The sequence below is a fragment of the Trematomus bernacchii genome, unplaced genomic scaffold (genome assembly GCF_902827165.1).
Source record: "Trematomus bernacchii unplaced genomic scaffold, fTreBer1.1, whole genome shotgun sequence".
NCBI classification, from domain to species: Eukaryota; Metazoa; Chordata; class Actinopteri; order Perciformes; family Nototheniidae; genus Trematomus; species Trematomus bernacchii.
In genome coordinates, this window is record NW_022987567.1 from 8,461,275 (window position 1) to 8,479,997 (window position 18,723).

General features: G+C 41.8%; 1 protein-coding gene across 2 annotated transcripts in view; it reads right to left on the reverse strand.

Moving 5' to 3' along the window:
* Positions 1-5,146: 5,146 nt before the first annotated feature.
* LOC117478779 (mucin-2) overlaps positions 5,147-18,723 on the reverse strand; it is a 62,008-nt gene continuing 48,431 nt past the window's right edge. For both annotated transcript variants that reach the window (XM_034125682.1, XM_034125681.1), the window contains exon 4: positions 5,147-6,043. In XM_034125682.1, coding sequence (XP_033981573.1) covers positions 5,854-6,043 — 190 coding nt within the window. In that variant the 3' untranslated portion in view covers positions 5,147-5,853. The remainder of the gene's footprint in view (positions 6,044-18,723) is intronic.

Consider the following 18,723-nt stretch of genomic DNA (forward strand, 5'->3'; position numbering starts at 1 on the left):
GATCGAGCTAGCCATGCTAGAACTTGCTAACGTTAGGTCCAAGCTGGCTAACAACATCTAGCTAGCTAGCTATTCTCAGCCATGCCCGCTATGAACACGTTTTGACTTGTGAATAAGTGTGCAATGTTCTGTAATTTGCTTCACTAACTCATGGCACTAATCGTGTGTTTCAGGCGAGGTGTTTCTCTCAGGATTAGAAACTAGTTTTCCCCTCCGGGATAAAACGATAATATAACGTTAGCAATTAGCATGCTAGCTGGACATAATGCTACCTCTGTATTCTTACCTCTAACAATACATTGTAGTTGCTATAATTTCAAGTAATTTGCAACATTCATTCTACATGTTAATGGTAAAAGCTTAAACAGTTGATTACCTGCATGCCACAAAGACTGATGTTCTAATATTTTTGCACATTTAAGTAGAAATGTAATTGAAATTCTATTTATTTTTTATTTTTTTTATTGATTGTTATAATTGTACTCAGCCATGTTATGTTAGATGTCAATCCACTTACTACTACTAACTACTACTGACTAACTACTCTGGCCTTGAAAGAAGAAGAAGGTGATATAACTATTAATAAGTAAAAGTAAATCGAAATATGTATTGCATCACCGCCGCTTAGAGTTCATGCACAAGTCATTTGCTTGATAATGAATTGATGCATTGTAGCAATAATTGTAGTCAATATCAAAGAGAGATGTAATTTCGATATTTCAGTCCAAGCTTGATTGGCCCAGCTACCTCAGTATATGTGATGTATAAATAAAAGGATTACATGAAAACGGTTTGATCTTCTATCTCACAGTAAACTGGACTATTAATCAACATTTTGCCTCGTTGTTGCGATTAAACTGATCTTGTATCTTGCATATTTCACCTTAGGAAAGTGGGCACGCGATGACAGCTTCCTTGACACCATTATGGCAATGGACCGCCGTGCCATGGTCAGCAAGGAGAATGAGGACCTGCGTGCCAAGGAGATGCACGACGAACGGCTGCTGCATTCACACAAGGCCCAGGAATCGAGGTGGAGCAACAAAATACCTTTCAGGCTGGGCTTCTGGCAGTGCTAAGCGAGCTGATTAAATCCAACAGGCCTTCAATACAAAAATTAAGAAAAACTTGTCGTTGATAAACTGTACAATGACTTGTTGGGAGGCGTGTGGTGCAGTGGTCTGGTGCGTTGGTGTTCGGATCAGAGGAGCACAGGTTCAAACCCCACTGCAGTCAGGATGTCGTTGTGTCCCTGGGCAAGACACTTCACCCCAAATTGCCTACACCTGGGACAGTTAATTTTGTATTATTGTGATTATATATATATATATGCCACTGTTATTAATACTGACACCTAACTTTGCACTAAGGTGTGTCTGCTGCTGAGCCTACCTATTGTTATTATATATATATATATATATCTATATATATATATATCTATATATATATATATATATATATAGATATCTATGCCACTGTTATTATATTGTTTTGATACTACTGACACTTATTGATCTGCTGCTGATAAATAAAAGAGAACCTACATGCACAGCACTAGCATCATGACTGTCTTTGTTTAAACCAGCAGCAGTGCAGCGGTACACAGACCAACCTGTGTGTGTGTAACGTAGTTCTTCAGGTGTGTATGCTTAACATGTATGTATTTATCACAGTAAAGATGATATACAAAAGCTTTTTAAAGAGCTTTCAACCTCATCCCATTGTCTTTAACACACATTTAACATAATAATATACTCATTAATATACAAATATACAGTATGAGTACTGTTTTGATACTGACATTTAATCTTTGCACTAAGATGTGTCTGCACTATTGTAATTGTGTCTGTTGACTGGTAAATAAAAGAGAACCAAATGCACTACAAAAGATCAGCTTTATTGTCAATTTACAATTTCCATGCTGTTCAGATGCCTCTCCACAACGTTGCTTCCAGGCGAATACAGAGGAGTTGAAAAGAGCCCTTGGACATTCGGAAATCTTTGATCCACTGCACATTGGTGTACGTTGGCACCACCTTTTCCCACCAGGCCGACGTTCTATTGTTCACCCAGAGAGAGCGCGGGACACGACGCGTTCCGTAGTATTCGCATATCTGGAACACATACAAAGACACAAATTAGCCCTACATAACTCCATAAATCCAACATTAGATAGTATTAATGTAATTTAATGAACGTACCATTGCTGTTCTTTGGGCGTGATAACGGTCATCATGCTCAGCTGTCCTACTGCGAAACATGTCCATAGCGTGTGCTTTCGTCGTCCAATCCTTTTGTTAAGGCTTCTTAACCGCCTTCGCCTCCGACTCAGCATTTCTATTGCATTTGAATGGTCGATCTGTATTTGTATTTGTGGTTATTGGCTTAAATAACTCAGTTACGAAGCTGTATAACACGACCACCAAAACGTCAACTCCATACCGTGCCTGAGGTCGGAAGGTAAACAGAAGCATACAGCGGAAGCGGAAGTTTTTTTTCTTCTTCTTCTCTCGGTTTTTTGGCGAATTGCAACATTAAGGTGCATACCGCCACCTACTGTACTCGCCGTGAAGTTGTTTGCGGCCTGCCAGTAAACCCAAAGCAGAAGAAGAAGAAATGACGTCAGCGGTTCATTTGCCTAATCCACCCCCAGGAACTCATTTTGGTGTGAACGCGATCTGCTTTAGTTCATCAGAACTATAGAGCTCTCATGAACTAAAGTTCTCATGAACTATTGTGGGAAAAGTACTTGGTGTGAACGCCCCTCATGTGTGTGCACTCGTGTTTTGAGAGCCCAGAAGGAAGAAATGGCAGTCACAAGACGAGCACATAAGAGATCGTGGACTCCTGCCTGATGCATAGTCTCTCCAACAGAAACAGAGTGTGTGTGTGACTGCTTTGTTTGAGCATGTGCAGACCACCTGCCCACCCTGTGGACTAAAGTCATGTTCTTCACTAGATAGACAAAAAAGACAACAAGAAAACTGGTTAGTGTGTTTTTATCTCTTGCCAAAACCGTTATTTGTGAGTCACTCTTTTTGCTAAATGTTTGGTCTCCACCCACTCCAAATATAAATATCTCGCTCCACCTGCTCTTTCCTGCAGACTAAAGTCATTTTCTACTCTAGAAAGAGAGAAAAACCAATGCAGGAAAGTGTTAGTGTGTTTTTAAAACTTGCAGTAACTCATGTACTTGACTCATTGTTGGTCTCCATCCACTCCACATTTTAATATCTGGCTCTTTAGCTGCTAAATGCTCCATTATGCTTCTCAAACTGTGCCTGAATGCTTGTTGCTGCTAAGTGGTTTGTGTAGCCCATAAGAGATTGTGGACTCCTGCCTGATGCATATTCTCTCCAACAGAAACAGAGTGTGTGTCTGACTGCTTTGTTCGAGGCGTATAGTGGAAACTGGCAGCGGTCGTATACAAATCCAAAAGCAAGCAAACAAACAAACTGAGCGCTAACACTTTCCGAAAGTTTGGGATAAATTAGGCCAGCGTCTCATGCCACCTCGGAGCCTGGTAGAAGCAGCGTATGTGTGTCATGAATTACTAAGTGGTCATATTTGGGGCTTCTCGCAGCCATCACACAGCTGAGGCTTAACATCCTGAGATTTGCCCTCAAGTGTCCAGGACAGCCATCTGAGCTCTGAGAGCAGTCTGGTGTCTGGGAAATGTCGCCTTAACACATGTTGTCTTTTTTGATAGAGATCTATAAGTGCTTGTGTCCTAAATGTGACTCATACATTTGGTTTATAATAATAGCCAGTGGTGCAAAGTGTATTTGTACTCCACTACCTTTCAGAGTCCATTATTGTTCACTTCTTTTATGTGACAGCTGAGTCTACTGGTGGCTTTTCACATTAACATTTTACGTTTAAAATCGTATGGCGAGCTTATAAAACACAATGTGTTGTTAGAAATTAAACTCGTACCGTGCGACCTCTTCGACTGAAAGCTTTCTCTACCACTCGTCACATTTCAGAGGACATTGAGTGTCATATGGTAACGATTGGAGGCTTAAAGATAACGTTAATGAGATTAATTTTAGAGTTAATAGATGAGAGTAACACCTACGTCACTTCCGGGCGAAAATTACGGCCCCGCCCACTTTTGGGGGAAAACAACGCTGTCATTTGAATGGCGGTCAATACACATTCTGAAGTTGTTGCCAATCCAATCAGAATTTTTTGAAAACCGTGGATTTGTGGATCTTCAAAGAGCCCGGTTACGATGGCCAGTCAGGCAAACAATTACATTCAATCATTCGAAATCGACAATCGGGCTCGATATATGGTTAAATTAAAATCAGTAGTCGAGGCCGTAATTTACTCTCATGAGCGAGGCGGAAAATAATAGTTGTATCATGCCAACAAGCTGCTGTGTCATTTATTGCTGCTCAAACATTAAAACAAATCCAGAGTTCAGTGTTTCTGAATTTCCTCTAAGAACAAAGGACAGTAAAAGAAGAGCTCTGTGGCTTCAGGCTCGATCGCCATTCAAATGACAGCGTTGGTTTCCCCCAAAAGTGGGCGGGGCCGTAAAGTGACGTAGATGTTACTCTCATCTATGAAAATTGATAGCCTACTGATATATTTAACCGTATATCGAGCCCGATCGTCGATTTCCAATGGCTTAATGTAATTGTTTGCCTGACTGGCCATCGTGATCGGGCTCTTTGAAGATCAGAAAATCCACGGTTTTCTTACATTTCTGATCGGATTGGCAAAAACTTCAGAATTTGTATCGACCGCCATTCAAATGACAGCTTTGTTTTCCCAAAAGTGGGCAGAGTCGTACTTTTTGCCCGGAAGTGACGCATTTGTTACTCATGTATATGAAGTGAGGTGTAATTTCCCTTCTAACCATTTGAAATGTATCTTGGATCCGTGGATTAAAAAGTACAATACCTGCCTGAATTGTAGTGCAGTAGAAGTATGAAGCAGCAGAAAATGTAAATACTCTAATACAGAAAAAGTACTACCAAATTGTACTTAAGTGCATGATTTGTAATGGAGTACTATCACATTAAAGTAGTGGTACCATTTCATGCATTATTATGAAAATACTTCAATTAACTACAAATCATTTTTCAAAACCTGTTGAATAAAAACACACACAATCATATGTGGTAAAATACTTTTATAGAGCAGTAATCCATATCTGAAATAAATCATCCAAGCAGAACTCATCTTACTCATTTTCTCAATTTATATATATTCCGTTTTATGTATATATATCATTTGTGTGTGTGTGTGTGTGTGTGTGTGTGTGTGTGTGTGCTGTGTGTGTGTGTGTGTGTAGACATGTTGCATCAATTACAGTATATTAAAAGATTTAAATACAGGTCATAATAATTCTTTTTAAATGTCTCTGGATATAAAAGCTGGTGTTCTGACCCTCATTAGTCCATAATGAAGATGAATCCCTTCTGTATTTTTCTCTCTCTGCCTATAAACTTTATACATTTATAAATATCCTCCCTCCTCTGCTCTGTATTGCCTCTTGTACGGTGCCCCCTGCCCCGTCCCACCCCCATATATATCTCCTAATTGCTTCATAACTGTGAGTCATGTTGTGCACTGAACTTTTGCTTTTATTTGACTTCAGCACTTTTACTTCCCTGCGCCAGAATCTGACCTGGAAGTGCTGAAGAGGCATTTTTTCAAAGCAGCAACAACATGTTTGCCCCAGTCAAACCATTCTCATCGACTCCAGCGGTAAAATCTCTCCTCCCACAGTTTGCATTTTAATTCAGTCCGCTCGTTTTGTTCGTAGTTCATCATCTGTGGGGCTTTTTTTTTTTAGTACGCAGTGCATTACGGTATCAAAATGTCTCTGTTCTCTCGCACTCAGAGGAACCAGAAACATTTCTTCCGGTTCTTCTTGGTGGTGGCGGGGGGTCTTTCCGCCTGAGGGGAGTCCAGTTGTTGTGGAGTGGAGGGTTGGGGAGTGGGGGTCTGTGGGGAGCCTTCAGGGGGGTCGCCCACCTTCCACGTGCGGACCACCTGGCCCTCCTGCAGACGGAAGTCATGCTCTACACTGAAAAACAGAGAAGAGACACAATAAAAATCAAGTGTTAGTAGCTGTTTTCACTCGGTCAGCTTCAATCTCAGGATCCATGTATTTGTGATCCTCTCCAGAATGGAAGTAGTCATCACATACAGAGCATCAACTAGTTCCTGAACAGTGTCCTTCACATGCTGATATCCAAGAGAGGGAGTTACACAGTCACAAGATGGAGGACTATCGGTTCTTGTAGGTACCTGTAATCATACATCCTGTCATGAACAAAATACTGACTTTTTTCTCAAATTCTAAAGATTCTGAATTTTTTCGGAAAATCTCAAAATTCTGACTTTTTTTCTCAAAATCTCAAAATACTGTCTTTTTTCTCAAAATTCTGACTTTTTTCTCAAATTCTAAAAATTATGTATTTCTTGGGAAAATCTCAAAATTCTGACTTTTTCTCAAAATTCAGATTTTTTTCCCCAAATCTACAAATTCTGACTTTTCTCAAAATTCTGACTTTTTCTCAAAATTCTGACTTTTTCTCAAAATTCTGACTTTTTCTAAATACTTAAAAATAATAATAATAATAATCCCTCTTCCCCGGCTTGAGCTTCAATCTCAGGATCCATGTATTTATGATCCTCTCCAGAATGGAAGTAGTCATCACATACAGAGCATCAACTAGTTCCTGAACAGTGTCCTTCACATGCTGATATACAAGAGAGGGAGTTACACAGTCACAAGATGGAGGAATAGAAAGCAGTATTCAATGTTTACTTCAGATTAGCTCCACGTCAGAAATGATCATGCTTGTCATATGTCTATCTCCATAGAGGCTGAATCATCATGTTAATCACATAGCTATCATATGCCTCAAACAGTCCTGATGCTCTTCTAGGTAATCAAACATCCTGTCATGTACACAGCTACAGTTGGGATACCTTTGTTAGCATGTGTACTTTCATATTAGGAGAGTACATTCAGAATTTTCCCAACAAGTGGGTTTTTTACTTGCAATAACTGATGTGATGAACCTTTCTTGGTCTCCTCCCCATACATACTGTATACCTGCCCTTCCTGCAGATAATAGGAAATGCAGGAAAGTGTAGTTTTTAAACCTTCGACTGACTCTTAATGCTCCATTTTTGCTCTCCACCCACCCGAAATGTAACTATCTTGCTCTTTGGTTCCTAAATGCTCCTCTAAATTCTCATTAACTGTGTCTGTCTGCTGTTCACTGCTAAGTAGGCAGGGCGCAGTGGGTTTGAGCAGCTTTCTCACTGAAAACAGCAGCCAGAAAACAAGCTACGTCATAAAGATCCCTAAAGCCGAGGAGAGCTTCAGATGCGAGTGATAATACTCTGTAGACTCTTCCCCACGAGTGGCGGCTTTCACATCGTCACATTGTTTCCACATTGTTATTACAAAGAAATCAATTAGCGCCACTTGCAGAAATAAGGATGAAGAGTGTGAACAGAAGAAAACACAAGAAAGCGTGTTCAGCACCGAAAGAGACTCCCACATCCACTGCACAATCATGGAGCTGTGGACAAAGTGAATCAAGGGCTAACATGCTGAGGATCACAGAAATCTTGCAGCACCAGGATGCATCTCTGCAGCTCCAGGATGCATCTCTGCAGCACCAGGATGCATCTCTGCGGCTCCAGGATGCATCTCTGCGGCTCCAGGATGCATCTCTGCGGCACCAGGATGCATCTCTGCGGCTCCAGGATGCATCTCTGCGGCTCCAGGATGCATCTCTGCGGCTCCAGGATGCATCTCTGCGGCTCCAGGATGCATCTCTGCGGCACCAGGATGCATCTCTGCGGCTCCAGGATGCATCTCTGCGGCACCAGGAAGCATCTCTGCGGCACCAGGATGCATCTCTGCGGCACCAGGAAGCATCTCTGCAGCACCAGGATGCATCTCTGCAGCTCCAGGATGCATCTCTGCAGCACCGGGATGCATCTCTGCAGCACCGGGATGCATCTCTGCAGCACCGGGATGCATCTCTGCAGCTCCGGGATGCATCTCTGCAGCACCGGGATGCATCTCTGCAGCTCCAGGATGCATCTCTGCAGCACCGGGATGCATCTCTGCAGCTCCAGGATGCATCTCTGCAGCACCGGGATGCATCTCTGCAGCACCAGGATGCATCTCTGCAGCACCAGGATGCATCTCTGCAGCACCGGGATGCATCTCTGCAGCTCCAGGATGCATCTCTGCAGCACCGGGATGCATCTCTGCAGCACCGGGATGCATCTCTGCAGCACCGGGATGCATCTCTGCAGCACCGGGATGCATCTCTGCAGCTCCGGGATGCATCTCTGCAGCACCGGGATGCATCTCTGCAGCTCCAGGATGCATCTCTGCAGCACCGGGATGCATCTCTGCAGCTCCAGGATGCATCTCTGCAGCACCGGGATGCATCTCTGCAGCACCAGGATGCATCTCTGCAGCACCAGGATGCATCTCTGCAGCACCGGGATGCATCTCTGCAGCTCCAGGATGCATCTCTGCAGCACCGGGATGCATCTCTGCAGCACCGGGATGCATCTCTGCAGCACCAGGATGCATCTCTGCAGTCACACACACACACAACGAAAAGTCAGGATGGTGCATCGTCAGTCACATGACAGCTCAGAGCGAGAGGTGAACTCTGAAGCACCTCTGCAGAGGCCAGGGGCGGACTGGGCCCACCTCGGTACCACAAGTAAATACCGCTAGTAAATTGTCGACGGGGGGGGGGGGGGTGTCCCGAACGTCCCGATAGCCAGTCCGCCGCAGAGGCTATAGGTAAATGTAAGCAATGCATCTGCAGTCAAAAAGGACACTATTTGCTCAGTAAATTACTTTTGTCAGCAGTTACATGTTGGGTACAGATCCCCCCCCCCCCTCGAGAACTGATTCCTTTCCCCCCTTTTCTTTTTCCTTATTCATTTTTTCTTTGCTGCTATTCTTGCTTATTATGCAGTGGCCTAGTTAGCTGGTGTTTCTCATCACAGCAGCTGGAAATAAAGAGGACTCCCTCGGTCGAGGAAGAGAGGAGGACTGGAACATTAAGGACTCATCACATTCACATCCATCTGGCTTTTCACGTAGCTCCCACTCCCTCAACCACTTCACTGTGAAAGGCCCACTGGTGATCCAATGCGATGAATAAACTAGGGAGAAAGTGATTATTAACTTGCATATCTCATTTTAAAACTATGAACATAACCTTTTCACATTTGAATGTGTTTTTATACGTTTCGTTATTGTGCTTTTTAAATGTGGTTTTATTATTTACTCCTATTGTGTTATTCTATATTGTATGTGTTCCCTGGACAGCACTTTGGCCAACTGAGGTTGTTTTGAATGTGTTATATAAATAACAGGGTGGTCCTTAGTGCCATGTACATTTTCAAATTCATTTATTTTAAGCTCCAACCACCGGAATGTGTTATGATAGTCAAGAAAACTCTCCTGGTGAATTTTATTCAAATTCCAACAACATTTACCCCCCCCCCCTCATCAACCTGGAAAAGATTAGCCTCACGTAGGGTGGTCCTTAAAATTGAAAGTGGGAAAGTCTAAGCTCCGACCCCCAGAATTCATTCTATTAGTCAAGAAGACTCTCCTGGTGAATGTTTTCCTCAATCTGACAACATGTACCCCCCCCCCCCCTGATCGACCTGGGCTGCCACGGTGCTGCAACTGAGGCTACACTTCCAGGTCGATGAGGGGGGGGGGGTACATGTTGTCAGATTGAGGAAAACATTCACCAGGAAAGATTTCTTGACTAATAGAATGAATTCTGGTGGTCGGAGCTTATGGCGCGTTTCCACTACACGGTCCCGCTCGGCCTCGTTAGGACTGGCTCACTTTATGGCGCATTTCCATTACAGTTTAGGAACTGGGGTAGTATCTATAGTAACGCAGTGTAGGCGGAGCCGTGACGTCATCTTCAATGAGAACCCCAGAAAAACAACACAGCCGTTAGCTGTTAGCACTCAGAGCTCCTCATATATGTTCAGAAACTAGACACAAGTTAAACAAGTACAAACCACAGACTGCCTGTGTCATGACGAATACAGTCGCTGCTTTATTTATGTCTGTATAGGCCGTTGTTGTGAGTGTGGACGGTCGGAGCATATACTGCGTTAGCTTAGCCAATCTCCATTTAGAAAACACGCATTTTAAAAGGTTTTTCGCCTGCCGTCTGTCTGCAGACTTGACAAAGCATTAATTCATGGTTTTTACTAACCGGTATCAGTATGTTGTTACTTCGGCATCATTTTGAAACGTGTATTACAATTAAATCACGGTCAAATATGTCCATCTTGTTGTAGTTGTAGCCCCCTTGCCAGCGATGCTCTCTCTAGTTTAGCATACTCAGCCCGACTCAGCCTCGTTGTCTCTGGCCCTAGACCCACGATTTTATGAGGCCAGAAAAACTGTGAATTAGGACCCGCCGGCCGGTAGGCCAAGTGGAAACGCAACCAAAAACGGGCCGCTGACGTCACAGCCCTCTTAAACCGTGCTCCGCGCTGTAGTGGAAACGCGCCATTAGACTTTCCCACTTTCAATTTTAAGGACCACCCTGATAAATAAATAAAGATTGAGATTGAGATGTGACCGACTCTTTTTGCTCCATTTTTTGTCTCCACCCACTCCAAATGTTAATGTCTAGCTCTACCTGCCCTTTCCTGCAGACTTAAAGGTGGGGTAGGTCATTTTGGAGAAACCAGCTCGAGTGTGCTAGAATTTGAAAATACACAGCCAGAGAAAATCTGCCACTTCCTTACAGAGCCCCTCCTCCAACACACACGAACGCGCACATGACCAATGAGGGCACGAGATAAGTTTGTGCACAGATGGAAGGCTGACAGGCAGGTAGGCCATCCAGTTACTTTAGCCGGGCCGGCTCAGGTGATTGGTCGTGCTTTTTACAGTACTACGGCTTCCACAGATGATATTTTTGAATGAATTTTTTGTCAAAGCACTTAAGATATTCATTGCTATCGGGATGTTAAGAGCATTCCATGGAATATAACAAAAAGTGTATTTGGAGCCAGTTTCTCAAACTTACCTACCCCACCTTTAAGTCATGCTCTACACTAGAAAGAGAAAAGAGACGATGCATGAAAGTGTTTTAAAAACTGAGGAGGACTGGAACAACAAGGACTCTCACATTCACATCCATCTGGCTTTTTTGACGTAGCTCCCACTCCCTCAACCACTTCACTGTGAAATGCCCACTGGTGATCTAACGCACTGAATAAACAAATGAAACCCCGGACAGGAGCACGGCGTAGGCACCGGGTGCGGGACGGAGTAAACAGTCAAACAGTGAGTGGGCACAAAGAGCGGTGGAGAGGATTTCTTTCCTCCGCAATATTTACAGCAGGCAAAAATGAAGCCACTTCAGATTCAAACAAACCCACAAAGCTGAAATGAGGCGCTAGCGTAGGGTGTTCTTGGTCAAAGGGGGGTCCTTCTGAGTCTTTTATCATCTTTTGCAAAAGAGGCACACAGCCAACAGAAAGCAAATGTCTCCTCAGGCGAGTGCAACGACTCAATCTGAAGAGTCTGCTTTTATACAGTGTCAATGCTTAGTCATGAGATAACTGACCCATGATCAGATCAATGGTCTCCATCCGTGTGGTCACATGGCACCTGGTCATCTACCCTAAGGGATGAGATCTCAACTACATTGATCTAGTATCTTATGACTTTTAAGGCTTACAGAATTTTATTATTTATACAATATCATGAAAGTCAATTCTTTGATAAGCATAACTTCCATTGCGCTAGTCAGCAGGAAAGACAGCAATGGAGTCATAAATGTCGTTTATACTTGGGACGATGGGAACATGTCCACTTGCACAAAGAATCGTACACTTTGAGAAAAGGTTATCTGCACAAGAGAACATGTACACTCTGGAGGACTGTTCACACTTCTTGGGTGTATTTCTGGTAACCCAAGTGGTGCAATTTGGACCATCGAAACGTTTAATATTAGTAATAATGGAATAGAGAATAGTAAAACAATGGTTGCTCCCGCTTTGCAGCAGCGTAGCACAGTGACTGCAATAGTTTTCAATATAGCAATAGCATGTATATATGTGTTGTTTGCAGAGGTGGGAAGGAGTGGGGTACAAATACTTCGTTACTGTACTTAAGTACATTCTTCTGGTATCAGTACTTTACTCCACTACTTATTTTTCTGACGACTTTTTACTTTGACTTCTTACATGTTGAACACAAATACCTGTACTTTCTACTTCTTACATTTTGAACACAAATACCTGAACTTTCTACTTCTCACCTTTTGAACACAAATACCTGTACTTTCTACTTCTTACATTTTGAACTCAAATACCTGTACTTTCTACTTCTTACATTTTGAACCCAAATACCTGTCCTTTCTACTTCTTACATGTTGAACACAAATACCTGTACTTTCTACTTCTTACATGTTGAACACAAATACCTGTACTTTCTACTTCTTACATGTTGAACACAAATACCTGTACTTTCTACTTCTTACATGTTGAACACAAATACCTGTACTTTCTACTTCTTACATTTTGAACCCAAATACCTGTCCTTTCTACTTCTTACATGTTGAACACAAATACCTGTACTTTCTACTTCTTACATGTTGAACTCAAATACCTGTACTTTCTACTTCTTACATTTTGAACCCAAATACCTGTCCTTTCTACTTCTTACATGTTGAACCCAAATACCTGTACTTTCTACTTCTTACATTTTGAACCCAAATACCTGTCCTTTCTACTTCTTACATGTTGAACACAAATACCTGTACTTTCTACTTGTTACATGTTGAACACAAATACCTGTACTTTCTACTTCTCACATTTCCCAAACAGGCTGGTTCCTTTAGTTTGAATGTGTGTTTGGTGGCGTGATCATTATTATTTAGAGTCATTGCGTGCCTATTGATTTGAACACGATCCGTGTATCCATCATTTCCTGGTCTTCTCTAAAGAAGAGGGACCAATGAAAACGTTGTCATGTTTGCCGTTGTTCAGCATGGAAACATTCATTAGCTAACAATGACATTATTGTTCTATTAATATAAAGGGAGGTCAGGTACTCTTTAAAACAGCTGCTAGTTATGGGTACTTTTTACTTCAGTACATTTCAAAGCCCTCTTTACTTTTACTTGAGTAAAGAAGTTTAGTCAATACTTCTACTTTTACCAGAGTATTTTTAAACACGAGTATCTGTACTTCTACTTGAGTAAAGGATGTGTGTACTTTTGCCCTCTCTGGTTGTTTGCATAGGGCACTTAATGCTATAGTGGTTTTTAAATCAGGAAAAAGTGTGCCTTACCACTTTTTCTAACTCCATGCATGGAGTCCATTTCTGCCACCCTGAAATGAATAGAGTAAATAAAACACTCACATCTCCAAGGCCTTCTCATTTCGTGCCACCATACTGCTCAGCTGCCTATAGGACTCCCCAGTGGCTGCTGCTATCTGAGAGCCATCTTTGTGAAAATGAATAGCCTCGGTGCAGCGCTCTGGCTCAGTGGCACTGTGGGAGCTGTCCACCCTCAACCTTAATTATCTGCACACTGCACGCACAAACTGTGGCAGACAGGAAGCTGTGAAGCCAACACTGAACTGTTCCTCACATCTACTCTTTCACTGGCTTCAGGCTGCTCCCATCCCCAGGTGCTGCCTGCGGGCAAATCATAATAGAGGTGGAGAAAGTATAAGAAGTAAAAGTAGCAACGATGAATACTAAAAATACAAGTAATAGCCCTGAATTCAAAATGTTTCTTCAGTAAAAGTATTGGTATCAGAATGTACAAAAGTCAAAGTATTTGTTATGTCCGTTTACAGAATCATATACTGTATAAAGTAGAGACACTACATACTGATATACACCTGAACATCAGCAGGAGAGGACTCTTTAAAGTAGAGACACTACATACTGATATACACCTGAACATCAGCAGGAGAGGACTCTTTAAAGTAGAGACCCTACATACTGATATACACCTGAACATCAGCAGGAGAGGACTCTTTAAAGTAGAGACACTACATACTGATATACACCTGAACATCAGCAGGAGAGGACTCTTTAAAGTAGAGACACTACATACTGATATACACCTGAACATCAGCAGGAGAGGACTCTTTAAAGTAGAGACACTACATACTGATATACACCTGAACATCAGCAGGAGAGGACTCTTTAAAGTAGAGATACTACATACTGATATACACCTGAACATCAGCAGGAGAGGACTCTTTAAAGTAGAGACACTACATACTGATATACACCTGAACATCAGCAGGAGAGGACTCTTTAAAGTAGAGATACTACATACTGATATACACCTGAACATCAGCAGGAGAGAACTCTTTAAAGTAGAGACACTACATACTGATATACACCTGAACATCAGCAGGAGAGGACTCTTTAAAGTAGAGACACTACATACTGATATACACCTGAACATCAGCAGGAGAGGACTCTTTAAAGTAGAGACACTACACACTGATATACACCTGAACATCAGCAGAAGAGGACTCTTTAAAGTAAAGACACTACATACTGATATACACCTGAACATCAGCAGGAGAGAACTCTTTAAAGTAGAGACACTACATACTGATATACACCTGAACATCAGCAGGAGAGGACTCTTTAAAGTAGAGACACTACATACTGATATACACCTGAACATCAGCAGGAGAGGACTCTTTAAAGTAGAGACACTACACACTGATATACACCTGAACATCAGCAGGAGAGGACTCTTTAAAGTAGAGACACTACATACTGATATACACCTGAATATCAGCAGGAGAGGACTCTTTAAAGTAGAGACACTACATACTGATATACACCTGAATATCAGCAGGAGAGGACTCTTTAAAGTAGAGACACTACATACTGATATACACCTGAACATCAGCAGGAGAGGACTCTTTAAAGTAGAGACACTACATACTGATATACACCTGAACATCAGCAGGAGAGGACTCTTTAAAGTAGAGACACTACATACTGATATACACCTGAACATCAGCAGGAGAGGACTCTTTAAAGTAGAGACACTACTGTACATACTTATATACACCTGAACATCAGCAGGAGAGGACTCTTTAAAGTCGAGAGACTACATACTGATATACACCTGAACATCAGCAGGAGAGGACTCTTTAAAGTAGAGACACTACATACTGATATACACCTGAACATCAGCAGGAGAGGACTCTTTAAAGTAGAGACACTACAAACTGATATACAGCTGAACATCAGCAGGAGAGGACTCTTTAAAGTAGAGACACTACATACTGATATACACCTGAACATCAGCAGGAGAGGACTCTTTAAAGTAGAGACACTACATACTGATATACACCTGAACATCAGCAGGAGAGGACTCTTTATAGTAGAGACCCTACATACTGATATACACCTGAACATCAGCAGGAGAGGACTCTTTAAAGTAGAGACACTACACACTGATATACACCTGAACATCAGCAGAAGAGGACTCTTTAAAGTAAAGACACTACATACTGATATACACCTGAACATCAGCAGGAGAGGACTCTTTAAAGTAGAGACACTACATACTGATATACACCTGAACATCAGCAGGAGAGGACTCTTTAAAGTAGAGACACTACACACTGATATACACCTGAACATCAGCAGGAGAGGACTCTTTAAAGTAGAGACACTACATACTGATATACACCTGAATATCAGCAGGAGAGGACTCTTTAAAGTAGAGACACTACATACTGATATACACCTGAATATCAGCAGGAGAGGACTCTTTAAAGTAGAGACACTACATACTGATATACACCTGAACATCAGCAGGAGAGGACTCTTTAAAGTAGAGACACTACATACTGATATACACCTGAACATCAGCAGGAGAGGACTCTTTAAAGTAGAGACACTACATACTGATATACACCTGAACATCAGCAGGAGAGGACTCTTTAAAGTAGAGACACTACTGTACATACTTATATACACCTGAACATCAGCAGGAGAGGACTCTTTAAAGTCGAGAGACTACATACTGATATACACCTGAACATCAGCAGGAGAGGACTCTTTAAAGTAGAGACACTACATACTGATATACACCTGAACATCAGCAGGAGAGGACTCTTTAAAGTAGAGACACTACATACTGATATACACCTGAACATCAGCAGGAGAGGACTCTTTAAAGTAGAGACACTACGTACTGATATACACCTGAACATCAGCAGGAGAGGACTCTTTAAAGTAGAGACACTACATACTGATATACACCTGAACATCAGCAGGAGAGGACTCTTTAAAGTAGAGACACTACACACTGATATACACCTGAACATCAGCAGAAGAGGACTCTTTAAAGTAAAGACACTACATACTGATATACACCTGAACATCAGCAGGAGAGGACTCTTTAAAGTAGAGACACTACATACTGATATACACCTGAACATCAGCAGGAGAGGACTCTTTAAAGTAGAGACACTACATACTGATATACACCTGAACATCAGCAGGAGAGGACTCTTTAAAGTAGAGACACTACATACTGATATACACCTGAACATCAGCAGGAGAGGACTCTTTAAAGTAGAGACACTACACACTGATATACACCTGAACATCAGCAGAAGAGGACTCTTTAAAGTAAAGACACTACATACTGATATACACCTGAACATCAGCAGGAGAGGACTCTTTAAAGTAGAGACACTACATACTGATATACACCTGAACATCAGCAGGAGAGGACTCTTTAAAGTAGAGACACTACACACTGATATACACCTGAACATCAGCAGGAGAGGACTCTTTAAAGTAGAGACACTACATACTGATATACACCTGATTATCAGCAGGAGAGGACTCTTTAAAGTAGAGACACTACATACTGATATACACCTGAATATCAGCAGGAGAGGACTCTTTAAAGTAGAGACACTACATACTGATATACACCTCAACATCAGCAGGAGAGGACTCTTTAAAGTAGAGACACTACATACTGATATACACCTGAACATCAGCAGGAGAGGACTCTTTAAAGTAGAGACACTACTGTACATACTTATATACACCTGAACATCAGCAGGAGAGGACTCTTTAAAGTCGAGAGACTACATACTGATATACACCTGAACATCAGCAGGAGAGGACTCTTTAAAGTAGAGACACTACATACTGATATACACCTGAACATCAGCAGGAGAGGACTCTTTAAAGTAGAGACACTACATACTGATATACACCTGAACATCAGCAGGAGAGGACTCTTTAAAGTAGAGACACTACATACTGATATACACCTGAACATCAGCAGGAGAGGACTCTTTAAAGTAGAGACACTACATACTGATATACACCTGAACATCAGCAGGAGAGGACTCTTTAAAGTAGAGACACTACACACTGATATACACCTGAACATCAGCAGAAGAGGACTCTTTAAAGTAAAGACACTACATACTGATATACACCTGAACATCAGCAGGAGAGGACTCTTTAAAGTAGAGACACTACATACTGATATACACCTGAACATCAGCAGGAGAGGACTCTTTAAAGTAGAGACACTACACACTGATATACACCTGAACATCAGCAGGAGAGGACTCTTTAAAGTAGAGACACTACATACTGATATACACCTGAATATCAGCAGGAGAGGACTCTTTAAAGTAGAGACACTACATACTGATATACACCTGAATATCAGCAGGAGAGGACTCTTTAAAGTAGAGACACTACATACTGATATACACCTGAACATCAGCAGGAGAGGACTCTTTAAAGTAGAGACACTACATACTGATATACACCTGAACATCAGCAGGAGAGGACTCTTTAAAGTAGAGACACTACATACTGATATACACCTGAACATCAGCAGGAGAGGACTCTTTAAAGTAGAGACACTACATACTGATATACACCTGAACATCAGCAGGAGAGGACTCTTTAAAGTAGAGACACTACATACTGATATACACCTGAACATCAGCAGGAGAGGACTCTTTAAAGTAGAGACACTACATACTGATATACATCTGAAAATTAGCAGAATATGTCCCCTTCGAAGGTGTCAAACTGCAGGTCAAACAAGTGAAGCAACAAAAAGAAAATCACATTTCTGACTGCAGGGGACAAGGCTGTGTGGTTTTTATTACAGAACTTGAAGAACACACACAGCAATTACTGTGAAACTACTGTGAAAACACATTTTCTCAACTCTACCTGCACTGCTGTTATATTGAGCTTGCAGCTGCCACCTATACTGTATGAACTCAGGTCAACACACAATCATTCTCTCCCACACTGTGAGCCTGGATCCTATATTACATCGACTCTGACAGCCTCCTTTTCTGAATTATCCACCGTATCATTGGTAATACACACCTGCTGTTATTTTCCACTGGGGGAAAGGAACAAAATACATTAAAGTTAAGTACTGTACTACATATAGGTTCGCTGAATTAAAAAGAAGAATACATGAACCAAAGAAAGTGAAAACCATAAAGCAAATTCAGGCAGTAAGCGTAAACATTCACACTTAAAGTATACAGCTTACAAAGAAATACAATCTGATCCTTTTACATCAAACGTTATATGCTCTTTTTTGGAACATCGTAATCCTGTTTGTAATCCACATTTTTAAGAAATGTTACAGTAATCTGATT